At 37.0% G+C, this 21,241-nt stretch overlaps 1 protein-coding gene across 1 annotated transcript; it reads right to left on the reverse strand.

Moving 5' to 3' along the window:
• Nucleotides 1-13,253: 13,253 nt before the first annotated feature.
• LOC103656373 (olfactory receptor 2T27-like) lies at nucleotides 13,254-14,315 on the reverse strand. The gene has a single exon (XM_008683749.2). The coding sequence runs from the start codon at nucleotides 14,181-14,183 to the stop codon at nucleotides 13,254-13,256; it is 930 nt and encodes a 309-aa protein (XP_008681971.2). The 5' UTR covers nucleotides 14,184-14,315.
• Between the last annotated feature and the right edge of the window lie 6,926 nt (nucleotides 14,316-21,241).

Below are 21,241 nucleotides of genomic sequence, written 5' to 3' on the forward strand. Positions count from 1 at the left end.
GTGACTTGAAGAGCATTATCCTGGCACTGTTGTTTCTTAGCTATAAGTATGTGGACCTTTCCCTAGGCCTACACACCCAATGTTGAATAGGGATCAGTATTGAGGAGGCTGATGTTAGTTGAAGGTGTTTTCCTGGACACGGTGGTATATTACAAATAAGGATGGGCCAGAGTCCTCGAGATTCCAGAACCTTTTTTTTTTTTAAGGTTTTATTCATTCATTTGACAGAGAGAGAGACAGCAAGTGAGAGAGGGAACACAAGCAGGGGGAGTAGGAAAGGAAGAAGCAGGCTCCCAGTGTATGAGCCTGATGTGGGGCTCAATCCCAGGACCCCGGGATCACGCCCTGAGCCGAAGGCAGACACTTAACGACTGAGCCACCCAGGCGCCCCCAGAACCTTTTGATTAATGCTTCCATAGTCATGAAAGATGATGCTAATTACTAATGCTATTCTGTAAAGTGGTATTGTCTAGGGATAGGTATGTGGTCCTTTCCTTCTGATTCCACCTCCACCTTGATTTATGTTTCTATATGCGTGAATGGTGATGTTCATTGTAAGGGGTTTCTTTCCTGTACACTGTTGTTTCTTAGATATATGTATGTCGTCCTTTGGTGATTGATACACCCCCTATTTTCTGAAGGGATATAGAATCATGAGGGTGATGTTAGTTAAGGGCGGTTCCTATACACTGTTGTTTCTTACACCTATGTACATAGACCTTTCCTAATGCTTCCACAACCACTTTGATTCATGTTTCCCTATTCATAATCGATGATGTTATGGGTGCACATTACCTTGACACCCTTGTTTCCTAGAGATAAGGGTGTGGACGTTTCCCTAGGACTGCAAACCCAAATTTTAGCAGGGATACCTATGCAGGAGGTTGCTTTAATTGGAGGATGGTTCCTAGACACTGCTGTCTATTACATATAAGAATGTGACACGATGTTCATGTTTCCAACCCACTTTGGTGAACCCTTCCTTACTGGTGAAAGATGTTCATTGGTCTTTCCTTGTATAGGGTTGTGTCTCAGAGAAAAGTGTTTGGCACTTTCATCAGGCTTCAACGACCACTTTGGTTAATGCTTCCATATTCATGAATGATGATGGTAGGGCTAAGTGTGTTCCTGTGCACTGTTGTTTCTTACAGATAAGTTTATGGCATTTTCATTACGTTGCCACAACCACTTACGATAGGGATTCCACATTAACCAAAGATAGTGTACGCTGCAAGATGGTTCCTGTACATTGTTGTTTCTTAGCTGTATATTCGCAGGCCTTTCCTAATGATACCATAATCACTTTGATTCATGCTTCCACCTTCAGGAAGGCCAATGTGACTTGAAGGGCATTATCCTGACACCGTTGTTTCTTAGCTCTATGTACTTGGACCTTTCCCTAGGCCTACACACCCAATGTTGAATAGGGATCACTATTGAGGAGGATGATTTTAGTTGAAGGTGTTTTCCTGTACATGATGGTTTATCACATATAAGGATGGAGCATAGTCCTTGAGATTCCAGAACCTTTTCATTAATGCTTCTATATTCGTGAAAGATGATGTTAATTGTTAAAGCTATTCTGCAAAGTGGTGCTGTCTAGAGTTAGGTATGTGGTCCTTTCCTTCTGATTCCACCTTGGTTCATGTTTCCTTATGCATGCACACAAATTTAAGGGCTGTTTGTTCCAGTTCTTTGAAAAATGTCATTGGTATTTTGATTGGGAGAGCATTGAAAGTGTAGATAACTCTGGGTAGCACGGATATTGTAGTTATGTTAATTCTTCCGATCCATGAGCATGGAATATTGTTCCATCTTTTTGTGTCTTCTTCAATGTCTTTCAAGAGTGATTTGTAGTTTCTAGAATGTAGATCCTTTACATCTCTGGTTAAGTTAATTCCAAGATAATGTATGATATTTGGTGCTATTGTAAATGGAATGGATTCCCTCATTTCTCTTCTTCAGTCTCATTGTTCGTGTAGAGAAATGCAACTGATTTCTGAGCATTGATTTTGTATCCTGCCACATTACTGAATTGCTCTATAAGTTCTAGTAGTTTGGGAGTGGATTCTTTTGGGTTTTCCATATAGAGTATCATGTCATCTGCGAAGAGAGACAGTTTGAGTTCTTCTTTGCAGATTTGGATACCTTTTATCCCCTTTTGTTGTCTGATTGCTGTTGCAAGGACTTCTAGTACTATGTCGAATGAATGTGAGATTGGTCATCCTTGTCGTGTTCCTGATCTTAAGGGAAAGGCTTCCAGCTTTCCACATTGAGAATGATATTTGCTGTAGGCTTTTCATAGATGGCTTTTATGAAATTGAGGAATGTACTCTCTATCCCTGCACTCTGAAGGGTTTTAATCAGGAAAGGATGCTGTATTTTGTTAAATGCTTTTTCTGCATCTATTGAGAAGGGCATATGGTTCTTGACTTTTTTCTTGTTGATATAATCTATCACACTGATTGATTTGTGAATGTTGAACCACTCTTGCATCCCAGGGATGAATCCAACTTGGTCATGGTGAATAATCCTTTTAATGTACTGTTGGATCCTATTAGCTAGGATCTTGTTTAGAATTTTAGCATCCATATTCATCAGGAATTTTGGTCTGTAATTCTCCTTTTTGATGGGGGTCTTTGCCTGGTTTTGGGATCAAGGCAATGTCCTCATAGAATGAGTTTGGTAGTTTTCCTTCTGTTTCTATTTTTTGAAACAGCTTCAGGAGAATAGGTATTATTTCTTCTTTGAATGTTTGGTAGAATTCCCCAGGAAAACCGTCTGGGCCTGGACTCTTGTTTTTGGGGAGGATTTTGATCATTTCTTCAATTGCTTCATAATTAATCAGTCTGTTTAAATAAGCAATTTCTTCCTGCTTCAGTCTTGGTAGTTTATAGGTTTCCAGGAAGGCATCCATTTCTTTCAGGTTGTTTAATTTATTGGCATAACACTGTTGATAAAAGTTTCATTTAAATCATATCTCTCAATAATCACTCTCAATGTGAATGGCCTAAATGCTCCCATAAAATACCACAGGGTTGCAGATTGGATAATAAGGCATGACCCATCCATTTGCTGTCTACAAGAGACTCGTCTTGAACCTAAAGATACATCCAGACTGAAAGTGAAAGGGTGGAATACAATTTTTCATGCCAATGGACCTCAAAAGAAAGCTGGGGTAGCAATTCTAATATCAGCCAGGTTAGATTTTAAACTAAAGACTGTAGTTAGAGATATAGAAGAACACTATATTATTCTTAAAGGTTGTATCCAAGAAGTGTTTATGACAATTATAAATATCTACACCCCCAACAGGGGAGCATCTAGATACACAAGCCAACTCTTAACCAGAATAGAGAGACTTATAGATAATAATACGTTAATAGTAGGGGACCTCAATATTACACTATCAGCAATAGACAGATAACCTAAGCAGAAAATCAACAAAGAAACAAGAGTTTTAAATTACAAACTAGACCTGATGGACCTCATAGTTATATACAGAACACTACACCCCAGAACAACAGAATACTCTTCTTTCGAATGCACATGGGACTTTCTCCAGAATAGACCATGTGCTGGGTCACAAAGAGGTCTCAACCAATACTACAAGACTGAAATTATCCCCTGCATATTCTCAGACCACAATGTTTTGAAACTGGAACTCAATCACAAGGAAAAATTTGGATTAAACTAAAACACTTGGAAACTAGGAACCATCCTGTTCAAGAATGATTGGGTATCCAAGATCTACAAAGAACTTCTCAAACTTAATGCACAAAAAACAAATATATCATAAAATGGGTAGAAGATATAAACAGACACTTTTCCAATGAAGACATACAAATGACTAACAGACACATGAAAAAATGTTCCAAATCATTAGCCATCAGGGAAATTCAAATTAAAACCACACTAAGATACCACCTTACATCCATTAGAAGGGCAAAAATTGACAAGGCAAGAAACAACAATTGTTGGAGAGGATGTGGAGAAAGGGGATCCCTCCTACATTGTTGGTGGGAATGCAAGTTGGTACAGCCACTCTGGAAAACAGTGTGGAGGTCATTTAAAAAGTTAAAAATTGAGCTACCCTATGATCCAGCCATCGCACTACTGGGTATTTACTCCAAAGTACAGACGTAATGAAGAGAAGGGCCATATGCACCCCAACGTTCATAACATCATTGTCCACAATAGCTAAATCATGGAAGGAGCCGAGATGCCCTTCAACACATGACTGGATTAAGAAGATGTGGTCCATATATACAATGGAATATTACTCAGCTATCAAAACAATGATTTCTCAACATTTGCTGCAACATGTCTGCACTGGAGGAGATAATGCTAAGTGAAATAAGTCAAGCAGAGAAAGACAATTATCATATGGCTTCTCTCACCTATGGAGCATAAGAACTAGGAAGATTGGTAGGGGAAGAAAGAAAGGGATAAAGAGATGTACTGTATGGTGACTAACATAATATAATAAAGAAAATAATAATAATTAATAATAATAATAATAATAAAGAATGATTGGGGAAACTAGGAAATTAAAAATCGGTTTAAACAATTTTTGGAGACCAATGAAAATGAAAACTCAGAGGTGCAAAACCTATGGGACACTGAAATGGCAGTCCTAAGGGGAAAATACATAGCCATCCAAACCTCACTCATAAGAATAGAAAAATCTAAAATGCAGTTTTTATGTTCTCACCTCAAGAAGCTGGAGATGGAACAGAAGAACAGGCGTAACCAAGACTAGAGCAGAGATCGATGAATTAGAAACCAGGAGCACAGTAGAACAGATCAACAGAACTAGAAGCTCATTCTTTGAAAGAAAAAATAAGACCGATAAGCCACTGGCAAGACTTATTCAAAAGAATAGAAAAAGGACCCAAATTAATAAAATTATGAATGAAAGGGGAGAGGTCACAACCAACACCAATGAAATAGGAAGGATCTTTAATGTTTTTTTTTAAATTTTTCTTTGTGTAGATACTCAGTAGTTTAATTACTGGACCATATGGGAAATATAGTTTTAAATTTTGACAGTCTCCATACTGTTTTCCACAGTGGCTACACTGGTTTGCATTCCTCTGAACAGTGTACGAGTCTTCCCTTATTCCACATCCTCACAAACACTTGTTTTTTCTTGTGTTTTTGATTTTTGCCTGTCTAAGAGGTGTGAGGTCATATCTCATTGTGGCTTTTATTTGTATTGCCTGATGTTTAATGATGTCAGGCATCTTTTCATGTGTCTGCTGGTCATGTTTATGTCTTCTTTGGACAAATGTGTGTTTGCACCTTTTGCACAAATTTTAATGGATAATTTGTAAAGTTTTTTGTTTGTTTTTTGTTTCGGTTTTGACTTGCATATCTTCTTTATATATTTTTGGCTATTAACTCCTTATTGGATAGATCATTTGCAAATATCTTCTCCCATTCAGTGTATTCTCTTTTTGTTTTTTTGATGGCTTCCCTTTTTGTGCAAAAGGTTTTAATTTTTTTGGTATTTTATTAACTATTTTATCCCAGTCATTTAATTTTGCTTACTTGTCCTTGACAGAAAACACATATCTAGAAAAATGTTTCTGTGGTTGACATCAAAGAGATTACTGCCTATGTTTTCTTGTAGGAATTTTATGATTTCAGGCCCAAATTTAGGTCTTTAATCCATTTTGAGGGTTTTTTTAATGCCAGAATTTTAACTTTATTTTCTGTAACTCATGTAACTTTTTATTCTAGGCCTTATTCCCTCTGATAGTAGAAAAACTAAATCTAGTTAATTCAAAGTAAATGCTAACACTTTATGATTTATTTATTTTATTTTAGTTCCAGTATAGTTAACATTCAGTATTTTATTAGTTTCAGGTTTGCAATACAGTGATTCAACAATTCCATACATCACCCAGTGCTCATTATGGCAAATACATTTTGAGTTTATTTTTGTATAGTGTAAGAATGTGGCTCAGTTCCATTCTTTCTTGTAACTTTCCAATTTTCCCAACACCATTTGTTGAAGAGATTGTCTTTTGCCCATTATGTATTCTTCTGACCTCTGTTACAGATCAATTAGACATATAACAGTGAGTTTATTTCTGGGCCCTCTTCCCTGTTCCAGTGATCTATGTGTCCATTTTTGTGCCGGGGAAAGTCATTTTGGAGTAAGGCTGGCCACTCTTGCAGCTGTTTTCACAATGAAGTGCTTGTGGTGCTGTTTTAAATAGAATCCTGCCAAGTGAAGTGGGTTGGATAGGGCTGTCCATAGGAGAACTTGGGGTCAGGGCATATGGTATTAGCAATGTATGTGCCAGGCTGCTTGCAGGATGGGACCTAGAGTTGCTTTGAAAGAACATCTCTTGAGTGGGGTAGGTGGGATGTGTCCGGAAAATGCGGGGCCAAGATGTTAGCAAGCTAGGTGGTGAGTGTTTACACTGGACTTGTAGGTGTCTGGTGTCTAGGTGGAGAGTCAGGAGAGAGAAATAGTTACCATCATCTTTTTTGTTCTTAGGGAAGCATCCTAAAGATCCCTCTATATTCTGAGATTGCTAAATAAATTTTCCCATATACCCAAGGTGCTTTTCAAACTACTGCTTCTATTCCACAACTCCTGAGGTTTGTTTTTATGCTGTCTCTTTAAGGGTAGGGACTTTTTCTTATCACCCCCTGCCTCTCTCACAGCCAAACCTGTTGATATTTAGTTTAGTTTTTAGTTTAGTCTTAAACCCCACTGACTGTCAAAACTGGTGACATAAAGCTCTTCTGGTTTTCAAAGTCAAATGTTATGGGGACTCTTCTTCTCAGTGCAGGTCCCCCATGTCTGGTATGGGGTCTGTTCCTCTCCCTTCTTCATGACTTTGGATTCCCTACTTTTTGTGGTTCATCTCGCATGTTTGGTTTGTTCCCAAATGCATCTCCAGTCTTCCTACCATTTACCATGTGGATTACTCTCTATGATTAACTGTAGAGAGCCTGTTCTGCCAATCTTTGGGTCTTTTTATGGGTTAGTTAAACTGATGTGGATGTTATTTGTGTGTATCCATGAGACAATGGGTGCTTGTCATTCTCCTACTCTGTCATCTCACCTAGAAGTTTAATAGGTCTTCCTTAACATAACTCCTGAAATCCCTGGTTAGACTTTGAAATGAAGTCTATATTGTTGTCATCAATTAACAGGTTAAAATGTGCAAATATTTCTTGGACATGTTGATATTCAAGCTTTATTTTTATTTTTAACTTTGTGGGTCTTTCCTGGTTTAGTAGACATTACTTAATACCCAACACCTATTATATGGTTACATTATAACTTCAAAATTCCATTTTTTTCTAACTTCCAAAGAACTGTTAATTTGCTCTAAATCTAAATCCAGTTACCTTTGTTTCTTTTCTTTATGAAGGTAAACCCCATGATTAATTTTTTACATTTTTTTTATTTAAGTTAAATTAGCCAACATATAGTATATCATTAATTTCAGATGTAGTGTTCAATAATTTATCAGTTGCTTATAACACCCAGTGCTCATCACATCATGTGCCCTCCTTAATGGCCATCACCCAATTACCCCTTCCTCCCAACCAACTCCCATTCAATACCCTCAGTTTGTTTTCCATAGTTAAGAGTCTCTCATGGTTTGTCTTCTCTATTTCTTCCCAGTTTTACCTCCTTTACTCTGTGATCCTCTGTGCTGTTTCTTATATTCCATATACGAATGAAACCATATGATAATTGTCTTTCTCTGTTTGACTTATTTTGCTCAGCATAGTATCCTCCAGTTCCTAACCCCATGATTATTCAATGGCTGTTCAAATGCTGGGTGGTCTGTTAGACTATTAATTATGAGTGTTGATATTTTAAGAATAATTAAAATAAAATTTATTATTAACATGATATGCCATAACTTCTAAATACTTTGTTATAGATGCATCTTAAAAAAATCTACAACTCATTCTATTTGGGTGACTAGGTAGTATGTGAGTGATTAAATATGTCTTTATCCAAAGCCTGTCTAAAATACAATGGTTTAGGCATTGATAGCTATGATTTCAGCAGCGATATCTTTGAGATTTTTTTGTTTTATAAGCATACTGTGGAGATAAATGCAATTTTTACCTTCTGTAGACATCCCAATTAAAAGTAGGGAAAATTAGTAACTTAATAGAGACAATATGGTCTCCAAAAACTCTATTAATATTTAAATCCACTCTTAAGCTCACATTTTTTAAGCTGACATTTTTATTTTTATTTTTATTTTTTTTAAAGATTTTATTTATTTATTCGACAGAGATAGAGAGCCAGCGAGAGAGGGAACACAAGCAGGGGGAGTGGGAGAGGAAGAAGCAGGCTCATAGCTGAAGAGCCTGGTGTGGGGCTCGATCCCACAATGCCAGGATCATGCCCTGAGCCAAAGGCAGACGCTTAACCGCTGTGCCACCAAGGCACCCCTAAGCTGACATTTTTAAAACAAAGCTTACCACTGTGTGACAACCAAGCCCTTCTCGAGACTATTACAGAAACACCTGTTCAAAGTTGCACAGATTGGTGGAGAAATTTCCCTGTGGTGCTCAATAACCAATGTAGTCTTTTCAGTAATTATCATTTCTGGAAACAATGTCAAGGTAAATGTGAAGGTTCTAACAAAGCTTTCCCATTTAAATTTTTACCAAGATGTACTTTACTTGTCCAAATAATAAACCTTTAATGTGTTTTACAAGTTTGTAAGTTTCTGGTTATATCAAATTTTCCCTTTGATGAAAGCCTCAATTCCTTTGTAAAAAGTTTATGATAGCTCTAGCCCAGGCCCAAAATTCGTTCATCTTAAAATGAAATTTTTATTTCTCTCTCACATTATTATTACTTTTATATTATTCTCTAATAAACCCAGACTGCCTTTGCTTGGTAACAATCTATGGATTAGTTTCCCCTTATAAGGAAAAAAAAAATAATGTGCTTTACCTAAAGTAAGTGTTTCTTGTTAGCTTCTCACAAACTTTACTTAAATATTGTCAAATCACTCTCTAAACTGTGTTACCAATTTCCACTCATACTTGCAACATGGAATTAGATTCTTGCCAATAACTCAATTTCTAGACATTTTAATATTTGTTAGTATAATGGGAGTGAACTGTTTCATTCTTTCTTAAATTTATATTGTCCTCTTTGCAAACACAAAAGTATGAACAACGGCCTGATATACACTTAGTTTAAAACCGTCAAAAACATTTTAATTTCTTCATAATATTTGCAATATTTTCATAAAAGGAAAATAATAAATCATAATTAAAATTTAAATTGAAGATATTGTGAATTTTTATAACTTTTTGGAGAGAAAGGAAATGAAGAGAAAATAGTGATATTGTGTACATTTATGCATAAAAGACACAAATTTTTGAACTAATATTATTTTCCATAAAACATCTTTCATTATGTCCAAGTAGTTATTATAAGACTCAAGGGTTGTACTGCCTTAATAAACATTTACTAAAGTACCCCTTTTTCTCCTTAAAGAGAAGTAAATCACAAAAAAATGTATAGCAAATGGTGGAGTTAAATTCATTCTGATTATGACACTGTGTAACTTAACATGTATTCAAAGCTGTCCTTTAGTTTCCATATCAGTTTAAATTGTGGTCTTAAGCACAGAAGATGAAGATACAGAATTCTTTTTCCCATAACGTTTTTTTCTTTTTATAATTTTTATTTTGTTATATTAGTCACCATACAGTACATCCCCAGTTTTTGATGCAATGTTCCATGATTCATTATTTGCGTATAACACCCAGTGCACCATACGATATGTGCCCTCCTTAATACCCATCACCAGCCCATTCTGTAACGTTTTTTTTCTATCACATTTTCCTGTAACATTTTCTCAAGTTTTTAAAAAATTCCAGTCAGTTAACATACAGTGTAGTATCAGTTTCAGGTGTACAAAATAGTGGTTCAATACTTCCATACACCACCCAGTGCTCATTACAATAAGTGCACTCCCTAATCCTCATCACCTATTTCACCCATCCCTCCACCCACCTCCCTTCTGGCAGTCATCACTTTGTTCTCTATAAGAGTCTGTTTTTTGGTTTGCAGCTCTCTCTTTTATTTCCCTTGGCTCATTTGTGTGTGTGTGTGTGTGTGTGTGTGTGTGTGTGTGTGTGTTTTAAAGATTTTATTTATTTATGTGACAGAGAGACAGCCAGCGAGAGGGGGAACATAGCAGGGGGAGTGGGATAGGAAGAAGCAGGCTCCCAGTGGAGGAGCCCAATGTGGGACTCAATCCTGGAACGCTGGGATCACGCCCTGAGCCAAAGGCAGACGCTTAAGGACTGTGCCACCCGGGCGCCCCATTCGTTTTGTTTTTTAAATTGAACATGTGAGTGAAATCACATGGTGATTGTCTTTTTCTGACCTATTTTGCTTGGCATAATACTCTCTAGCTCCACAAATGTCATTGCAAATGACAAGATTTCATTATTTTTTTATGGTTGAGTAATATTATATACCACTTCTTTATGCATTCATCAATCAATCAACAGACACTTGGGCTGTTTCCATAACTTGGCTATTGTAGAAAAGTCTGTATGTCTGTTCATGATTTCTCACCATTTTTAATTGGATTATTCATTTTTTGGATGGTGAGTCTTATAAGTTTAAATATATATATAATAAAAAATAATGAAATTTTGCCATTTGCCATCCATGACATGGATGGAGCTAGAGAGTATTATGGCAAGCAAAATAAGTCAGTCAGAGAAAGACAATCACAATGTGATTTCACTCACATGCTCAATTTAAAAAACAAAACGAATGAGCCAAGAGAAATAAAAGAGAGAGTGGCAAACCAAAAAACAGACTCTTAAGAATAGAGAACAAACTGATGACTGCCAGAAGGAAGGTAGGTGGGGGGATGGGTGAAATAGGTGGTGGGGATTAAGGAGTGCACTTTGTTGTGATGAGCACTGGGTGGTGTATGGAAGTGTTGAATCACTATTTTGTACACCTGAAACTGATATTACACTGTATGTTATCTATAGTGGAATTAAAGCAAAATAAAATTAAATTTTTCATTTTGCTGCTTTTGGATGGAATGTTCTGTATATATCTGTTAGTTCCAACTCCTCTAATGTGTAATGGAAAAACACTGTTTCCTTAATTTTCTGTTTTGTATGGATGGAGATGGTCCAATCATTGATCTATTATATTTATTAGTATTATAGTCCCCTACTATTATTGTATTACTGTCAATTTCTTTCTTTTTGTCTGTTTATATTTGCTTTATGTATTTGTGTACATGGCCCTCTACAAGTTTAACAAAATGCCAAGTATTCAATCACAAATCTCTACCTACACCAAGTCAGCTATTATTGAAAACCAAAGAAAGAAAGACTTTGGAAAGCAAATGATAGGTGGCCTAGATATAGGAGTAGGAAAATAAGAGCTTAAAAATACCCTAATGTTTAATAAGTTTACATAGAGAAATAGATAGAAAAAAGAAAAACTGAAGGAGAATTTCACCAGAAAATGAGATTTTATAAAAAGAAATTAAAATGATATTCTAAATTTATAAGCTACAGTATCAGAAATTAAAAGTTCTTTGAATATTTTTAAGGTAATATGTAGACTTCTGTAAAGTGTTTTGTATGGGATGGAGATAATAAGTTACTTTCAGGTTTATTAGGACTCATTGTAAAATAGTATGAACACCATGATTTTCTAATTTAATATTTTTTAAATATTAAATTAATATATTTCACAACTATTTACAAGTGTAAAGTCTGTTACCTAAAACTGTTAAAATTAAATATTAACACAGTAAAGCTCATCTCACCTTGTGCATGTAATCTGGAATATGAGTACTTGTCATCAGACATAATTTTTGCCAGTGATGGGTATTACGGAGGGCACATATTGCATGGTGCACTGGGTGTTATATGCAAATAATGAATCATGGAACATTATATCAAGAACTAAGGGTATACTGTATGGTGACTAACATAACATAATAAAAATTATTATTAAAAGAAGACATAATTTTTGCAACATATATAAAACTTTAGTCATGATATATGTGAATCCCAGAAAGCAATGAGTGCTGGAGAATAGGGAAAGGAATGGGATAAACAGGGATCTTTTTCTTTTCATTTCTCTCTTTGGTTATCTTTTGAAAAATCATATCTCAAGCATGGTGACTTGTTAAGATCTGATAAACTGATTTTCACTGTTTTTTATATTTATAAATGAAATACCATATAATTTTTAAATTTTTAAGGAAGTGAATATTTTCAGGAATACATGAATTTAATGACAATCATGATGTCAATAATAAGGATGTTGAACGGTCAGTCTATGAAAATGAAGTGTAATTTCATAATTTCACATTTTATTATTACTTGCTTTACTTGAAAGAAGACCACAAAATGAAAATTCAATTAAGTACTTATCTTAAACTATAGACTCAGAAGCCACACCAAATAGGATTATAAAACTATAAAGTAGAGCTATTTAATTAGCTTGAGAATGATTAATGTTAATGTACCAACAAAAAGAAAAAAATGGTAAAAATTAATAAGAGAAAAAATTAAAGAAATAATTCCTGTAAAATCCATTAAAAATTTACCACAATTTTTTTGAGGTAATTTACCTCATTGTTTCTTTTCACATATAGATATTTATATTCTTTAATTAAGAAGACAAAATAATGCAGCTGCACAAATTATGTGTAATAAAGTAAAAAAAAAATACATGAGTACCAATAAGAGATTGCTGAAAGAAAAGGTTATACACAAAGATTTTATGGAACAGGTGATTTTGATCTTTTGAAGAGTGGAGATTTGGTCAAGGGCATTAAGAGTGGATAGATGAATGAAAGGAAACACAGAGATGATGTTTTTTAAAATAAGAAATATCAATCAAGGGGTTATTTCTAGGATGACAATTTGTTTTAGACTACATGTCCTGGTACACTGAAGCTGCTCAAGAAGTTGGAGATTACCCCTGTACAGTTTTATTGTCAAAATCCATATAATTTCCCAAAAGGCTAATGATAAATAACACATTAAGGTTGTGCTCAAAGGAAGCCTTAACTATGGAACTAAGAAAGATTTTATCCCAACAAACAAATACCAGCATGCCTGAGTCTTAATACTTTCCTGATCCCTTATGTTGTTACATTTCCAGTATGACAACCCAATGTTGATGGCTACTTTTAGTATTGAGTATGGGACTGTAAGGAGTGATATTGTGGAAACATGGCATTTTCTCAATTGCCACATCTCCCCATGCACTTCCTCAGAGCCCCCACCACTTCTTTGTTCCTCAAGCTGTAGATGAGTGGATTGAGCATGGGGGTCACTATGGTGCCAAGCACAGCTGCAATCTGGTCTTGTTCAGGTGTGTGAGAAGAAGTGGGTGTCATGTAAATGAAGATGGCTTGACCAAAGTAGAGACTCACCACTGTCAGGTGGGAGAAGCAGGTGGCCAGGGCTTTGTTGCTGCCCTTCCAAGAATTCATCCTCAGAACAGTAAGGAAGATGAGAGTGTAGGAGACCAGAATAAGAAAAAATGGGCCCAGGAGAAACACAATTGTTGATACAAATTTTACCATCTCATAGGATGATATGTCCACACAAGACATCCTCAGGATGGCAGGCATCTCACAAAAGTAATGATTAATTTCCCTGGAACCACAGATAGGGAAATTCATTGGGTAGATGGTATGTACAAGTGCTGTAATGGCTCCCCCAATCCAGACTGCAGCAGCCATCTTCAGACAGACCTTGGGGTTCATGAGAATTGTGTATCTCAGGGGGTTACAGACAGCCACATAGCGGTCATAGGCCATTAGGGTCAGCAGGATGCACTCAGCAAGACCAAGGGTGAGGAAGAAAAAGAGCTGAGTGGCACAGGCAAAATAGGAAATGTTCTTCCTCCCTGTGAAATAGTTGGCAACCATCTTGGGGACTGTGCTGGAGATATAAGCCAAGTCAATGAGGGAGAGCTGACAGAGCAGGAAGTACATGGGGGTGTGGAGGTGGGAGTCCAGCCAGATGAGGAGCATTAGTATGGAGTTTCCAGTAAAGGCAATAGTGTAGATGAAAAGAAAGAGGAGGATGAGGAGGTAGGGATATCTGAAGCAGGGAAAGAACCCCAGGAGGATAAAGTCAGTTGAGTTTTCATTCTTCTGCTCCATGTTTTCATTTAAATGCTTTATTCAAACTGAAAATTTGGAAAAGCACAATAATATAACAGAGGATATGGTGCTTTGTTAAGACAATTTAATCAGTCATTTAACACTCACTTCTCTGTACACTCACAGCTAGGACTTTAAAACAATACATTCTCATAAAAAAGAAATTGAAAAAAAAAACACTCCATCAAGTCAAAACACCTCTACTTAGAAATTAGCAATGTCATAGTCTACAGTTGGTCTGATCCACCAAATGAATATTTGGTCCCTTTGACTGGTAATAATTACTAAACTGACCCTTATCTTCCCTATATATTTAATTTTTTTTTAATTTGCTCTAATCTGTTGACATTCTTGCGTGTTTCATATTGCTTTTCTGAATGTCCTGTTCTACCCACCTCCACCCCAAAGGATCTCAAGCTTCCCTTGAGGCCATCTCACAGCTTTTCTAAATAAATTTTAATTGCCAGTTAATGAGATAGTCTGTTTATTCTATTTTACTTACTAACCTCCTTAGTTCTTATTTTATTTAGTGTCCTTTTAATTCTCACTTCTTATCTTAGTTTTAAACTTTATTTTTTCATTTGAATAATGTTCTTATTCAATTAACCTAAAATACAACAGTCATATCCCTTTGTCTGTTAATCTTTCAGTTATGGTTCATTTCCCATAGGAAAAAAATTCTTCAAAATATTTTTAGGGAGTTGATTAAAGTTCTGCAAATAAATTTTAATATCTCATCTTTGCAAATGTTGTGATGACACTAAAGACAAATGAAGATATACATCCTCATTTACTTGATGAGATGTCTCATAAATATTCAATTCCTAGATCAATGAGTTGATTTCCTTTGTGAACCCTGATGATTCACAGGCAATGTTTCTTCTTTTTAAAAGCAATAACAATGGGAAGTTTTGCTTTTATTATCAATAATATACTTGAAATATTTTATGTTACATCAAATCCCCCTTTCTTATGCATTTAATTATTTGAGATAACGAAAAAAACATTGCATATGTCCATCTGTCAATGGAAAGAGAGCAGAGTTCTCAGTGTCACTCAAAGTAGAGTCACTATAAGCTTGTGACAGGACTTTAGTCCTGGGGTAATTTATTTTCTTAAGTACCAGAGACTGCACTTCTGAGATCCTGGGCTGCTTTTCTTGGGCACTGTCCTTCCTGATGCTTCTCTGGCTCCTTGTGTTTTTTGACATAAATGTTTCCCCTACAGATATTAGTTCTTTGGGGAGTGAAATAATGAGAGAAAATCCTTGAAAATAATGTTTCATGGCCCTCAATTATCTCCTATAAAATATGATGTTATGTCTACCAATATAACACACAGGGAATTTTATGAACCATAGTAGCCTCAATGAATTGTAGACTGGGATTAGGAAATAACATGAAGCTCAATTATCACCTATAAAATATGACATTATGTCTACCAATATAACACACAGGGAGTTTTATGAACCATAGTAGCCTCAATGAATTGTAGACTGGGAATAGGAAATAACATGAACACTGCTCTAGGCATTCCTAGAATAGGGGTCCCCCTTTTCAGCTGGTCCCCTGAGTCAAACTGGATAGGTACCAGACCATCCTGAACATCCACGGAATCAGCCTGAGACGCAGGAAGATACATCTGGATCTCTACAAATGAACATCTCCAGCACTGAGTATTGAGGTATGAAGTGGGGAACCATGAAACCGTGCACAGATATCGGAAGATAAACGGAAGGGGAAGGGAGCCTCCGTGTTCAGGTGTGGGGAAGTGGTAGCCACCTGCATGGGGGAGCGGGCGGACTCGTGGACTGGCACCTGTGAGAAAGCAGACTGAGACCGTGAGCCAGGGAATGTGTGTGACCAGTCTGAAAACCAGAGCTCTGGAGCGCCCATGAACCACACTGAAACGGAGCTTGGGAGTGCACAGGGGCGGCTGGCAGCTGGCGGTGTTAGAAACACAAAGGACAGAGACACATTGGCCCTGGAAGTGAGGGCTGGGATGCTGGCTGTGGGGCGCACATCCCGGGACGCTGCAGGGTTGAGCAGAACCAATAGAAACAGAGTTAAAGTGGCCAGAACACCAGTGGAGAACTGTCTGTGATCCCTCTGTTCTGAGACAGAGGCTGAGATTCAGCTACTGCTACTCTGACTCTCAGAAGAGGCACAGCAAACCACCAGGGAAAGCCGCCAGAGAACAAGCGCCTGGAAATACCAGCTCACAGNGTGCCCATCCCCATCCCCCCTCGCAGGGGACATGGAGACCCTACCCAAACAGGGTTGCCTGAGCATCGGCGCGGCAGGCCCCACCCCAGAAGGCAGGCTGAAAAATCAAGAAGCCCATATCCCTAAGGTCCCTATAAAACAAGTGCCCACTGTCTGGGTCCTGGTCATTAATTTGGGCTCTGGACAACTCTGCAACCTCTCCTCATCAGAATGACGAGAAAGAGAAATCCCCCCCCCCAACAAAGAAAAGACAATAAGTCTGTGGCCTCTGTCACAGAAATGATGGATACAGATATAACCAAATTATCATAAATGGAATTCAGAGTAACAATGGTCAAGATGATGTGTAGACTTGAAAAAATACTGATGAAAATGTAAATGAGAATATAGAATCTTTAAGGGCAGGAATGAGAGTGAATCTGGCAGAAATTAAAAATTCTATGAATTAAATGCAGTCAAAACTAGAGGCTCTGACGGCCAGGGTGAATGAAGCAGAACGTATCAGCGAATTGGAGGATGGGTTAATAGAAGAGAAAGCTAAAATAGAAACTTGGCTCAAAATAATCCAATCTCAAGAATGTAGATTACGGGAGATTACTGACTCAATGAAGCGTTCCAATGTCAGAATAATTACATCCCCGAGGGGGTAGAGAAAAATAGAGGTCTAGAAGAGATATTTGAACAAACTTCCTTAATCTAGCAAAGGAAACAAGCATTTGCATCCAAGAGGCAGAGAGGACTGCTCCCAAATTCAACCATGACAAACCTACACCACGTCACGTCATAGTGCATTTCACAAATATTAGATCCAAGGACACAGTATTGAAAGCGGCCAGGGCAAAGGAATTCCTCATGTACAGAGGCAAAAATATCACAATTTCGTCAGACCTGTCTACACAGACCTGGAATGAGAGAAAGGGTTTGGGGGGGCATTTTTAAAGCTCTTTCAGAGAAAAACATGCAACCAAGTATCCTTTATCCAGCAATGCTGTCATTCAGAATTGATGGAGAAATAAAGACCTTCCAGAATCGCCAGTCACTGACCAATTTCATAACCATGAAACCAGCCCTACAGGAGATATTAAGGGGGGTCCTATAAAAGTAAAAAGCCCCCAAGAGTGATACAGAACAGAACGTAACAATCTATAGAAACAAAAGCTTTACAGGCAACATGGCATCATTAAAATCATATCTCTCAATAATCAGTCTCAATGTAAATGGCCTAAATGCTTCCATAATGTGTCACAGGGTTGCAGATTGGATAATAAGACATGATCCATCCATTTGCTGTCTACAAGAGACTCATTTTGAATCTGAAGATACATCCAGACTGAAAGTAAAGGGATGGAGTACCATCTTTCACGCCAATGGACTTCAAAGGAAAGCTGGGGTAGCAATTCTCACATCAGACAGATTGGATTTTAAACTAAAGACTATAGGTATAGAAACAGAAGGGCACTATATTATTCTTAAAGGATGTATCCAACAAGTGGAGATGAATTATAAATATCTATGCCCCCAACAGGGGAGCAGCAAGATACACAAGCCAACTCTTAGCCAGAATAGAGACATATAGATAAAAATACACTAATAGTAGGGGACCTCAACACTCCACTATCAGCAATAGATAGATCACCTAAGCAGAAAATCAACAAAGAAACAAGAGTTTTGAATGCCATACTAGACCAGTTGGACCTCATAGATATATATAGAACACTACTCCCCAGAACGAAAGAATACTCATTCTATTCTAATGTCCATGGAATATACTCAAAAATAGACCATGTTCTGGGTCACAAAACAGGTCTCAACCGATACCAAAAGACTGAAATTATTCCCTGCATATTCTCAGACCACAACGCTCTGAAATTGGAACTCAACCACAAAGAAAAATTTGGAAGAAACTCAAACACTTGGATACTAAGAACCATCCTGCTCAGGAATGATTTGATAAACCAGGAAATCAAAAATCAATTTAAACAATTTATGGAGACCAACGAGAATGAAAACACAATGGTCCAAAACCTATGGGATACTGCAAAGGCAGTCCCAAGGAGGAAATACATAGCCATCCAAGCCTCACTCACAATAATAGGAAAATATAAAATGCAGTTTTTATATTCTTACCTCAAGAAGTCAGAGGGGAGGGGTGTGGGGGAATGGGATATGCTGGTGATGGGTAGTAAGGAAGGCACGTATTGCATGGTGCACTGGGTGTTATATGCAACTAATGAAACATCGAACTTTACATCAAAAACCAGGGATGTACTGTATGGTGACTATCATAATATAATAAAAAACATTAAAATAAAAAAAAAGAATCTGGAACAGCAACAGCGGAACAGGCATAATCCATGCATGAGAAAGCAGTTGATCAAGATTAGAGCAGAGATCAATGAATTAGATACCAGGAGCACAGTAGAGCAGATAAACAGAACTAGAAGCTTGTTCTTTGAAAGAATTAATAAAATTGACAAACCACTGGCAAGACTTATCCAAAAGAATAGGGAAAGGACCCAAATTAATAAAACTATGAATGAAAAGGGGGAGGTCACAACCAACATCAAGGAAATTGGAAGGATTATTAGAAACTTTTATCAACAGCTTTATGCCAATAAATTAAGCTTCTGGAAGAGATGGAGGCATTCCTGGAAACCTAAAAACTACCAAGAAACCAGAAAAGAAACTACTAAGAACCAGAAAAGGCCCTGAATCACCAAGGAATTGTTGAAAAGGTAAAACAAAATGGGGCATCACAATGCCGGATTTCAAGCTGTACTACAAAGCTGTGATCACAAAGACAGCATGGTACTGGCACAAAAACAGACACATAGACCAATGGAACAGAATAGAGAACCCAGAAATGGACCCTCTGCTCTTTGGGCAACTAATCTTTGATAAAGCAGAAAGAAACATCCAGTGGAAGAAAGACAGTGTCTTCAATAAATGGTGCTGGGAAAATTGGTCAGCTACATGCAAAAGAATGAAACTTGACCACTCTCTCACATCATACACAAAGATAAACTCTAAATGGATGAAAGACCTCAATGTGAGACAGGAATCCATCAAAATCCTAGAGGAGAGCATAGGCAGCAACCTCTATGACATCGGCCAAAGCAACCTTTTTCATGACACATCTCCAAAGGCAAGAGAAACAAAAGATAGTCTCTTGTGCGACTACATCAAGAGAAAAACTTCTGCACAGCCAAGGAAACAGTCAAAAAAACTAAGAGGCAGCCCACAGAATGGGAGAATATATTTGCAAATGATACTACAGATAAAAGGCTGGTATCCAAGATCTATAAAGAACTACTCAACCTCAATACGCAAGAAACAAATAAACAAATCATAAAATGGGCGGAAGATATGAACAGACACTTTTCCAATGAAGACATACAAATGGCTAACAGACACATGAAAAAATGTTCAAAATCATTAGCCATCAGGGAAATTCAAATCAAAACCACACTAAGATACCACCTTACGCCTGTTAGAATGGCAAAAATTGACAAGGCAAGAAACAACAATTGTTGGAGAGGATGTGGAGAAGACATATCTGTCCTACATTGTTGGTGGGAATGTAAGTTGGTATAGCCACTCTGGAAAACAGTGTGGAGGTCCCTTAAAAACTTAAAAATTGAGCTACCCTATGATCCAGCCATTGCACTACTGGATATCTACCCCAAAGATACAGACGTAGTGAAGAGAAGGGCCATATGCACCCCAATGTTCATAGCAGCATTGTCCAGAAGAGCTAAATCATGGAAGGAACTGAGATGCCCTTCAACAGATGACTGGATTAAGAAGTTGTGGTCCATATATACAATGGAATATTACTCAGCTATCCGAAAGAATGAGTTCTCAACATTTGCTGTAACATGGACGGGACTGGAGGAGATAATGCTAAATGAAATAAGTCAAGCAGAGAAAGACAATTATCATATGGTTTCACTCATTTATGGAACATAAGAAATAGGAAGATCACTAGGATAAGTAAGGGAAGAATGAAGGTGGGGTAAGCAGAAGGGGGATGAACCATGAGAGACTGTGGACTCTGGGAAACAAACTGAGGGCTTCAGAGAGTAGGAGGATGGGGGAATGGGATAGGCTGGTGATGGGTGAGGGGGAAGGCACGTACTGCCTGTTGCACTGGGTGTTACACGCAAGTAATGAATCATCGAACTTTACATCAAAAACCAGGGATGTACTATATGGTGACTAACATAATATAACAAAAAATATTTAAAAAAACATAAAAAAAAGAAATGATAAAACATCAAGCATTGTGTCTGGCATCTAACTGATGACTAGATTTTTAAATCTCTGTGCTTACATGTAAGCCTCTTTTAAGTGTAAATTAATAATTTCATACATTAGCAAATTAGGCCTATAGATGTGATATATTGTATCTTGAAAATATTGTAATATTTTTTATTAATCACATAATATTACATTCTCTTGGGTTTAGAAATGTGATTTCATTAGGAATACCTTAGTTCTATCAATATTTTTGTGACTTGGAAATCAAAGATTAACCCTAGGATTTAGTTATCTCATATGCAGAAAGAGAGGTTAACCTACTTGAATTATAAAGGCTGCTCTTGCCTTCCTGAACATTATAATTAGTCAGTATGTATTGATAAAATCATTGGACACACAGTTTATTACACTGAAGGAGTGATACAACAACAATAAAAACAAAAACTGTGCATTTAGCCAGATATAGACAGTCTGACTAAACAATGCACAAGCAGAATATTATAAAAATTCTTGCAAAATATTTTTTGGTCAAAACACTTGTTCTGTCTTCAAGTGGTCAATATGGATTACCAT

Source organism: Ursus maritimus, unplaced genomic scaffold, assembly GCF_017311325.1.
Source record: "Ursus maritimus isolate PB19 unplaced genomic scaffold, ASM1731132v1 scaffold_5, whole genome shotgun sequence".
Classification (NCBI taxonomy): domain Eukaryota; kingdom Metazoa; phylum Chordata; class Mammalia; order Carnivora; family Ursidae; genus Ursus; species Ursus maritimus.

What these genes read in the sequence shown, in the direction of transcription:
- LOC103656373 (XM_008683749.2), bottom strand. Translation starts at nt 14,183, where the DNA reads ATGGAGCAGAAGAATGAAAACTCAACTGACTTTATCCTCCTGGGGTTC.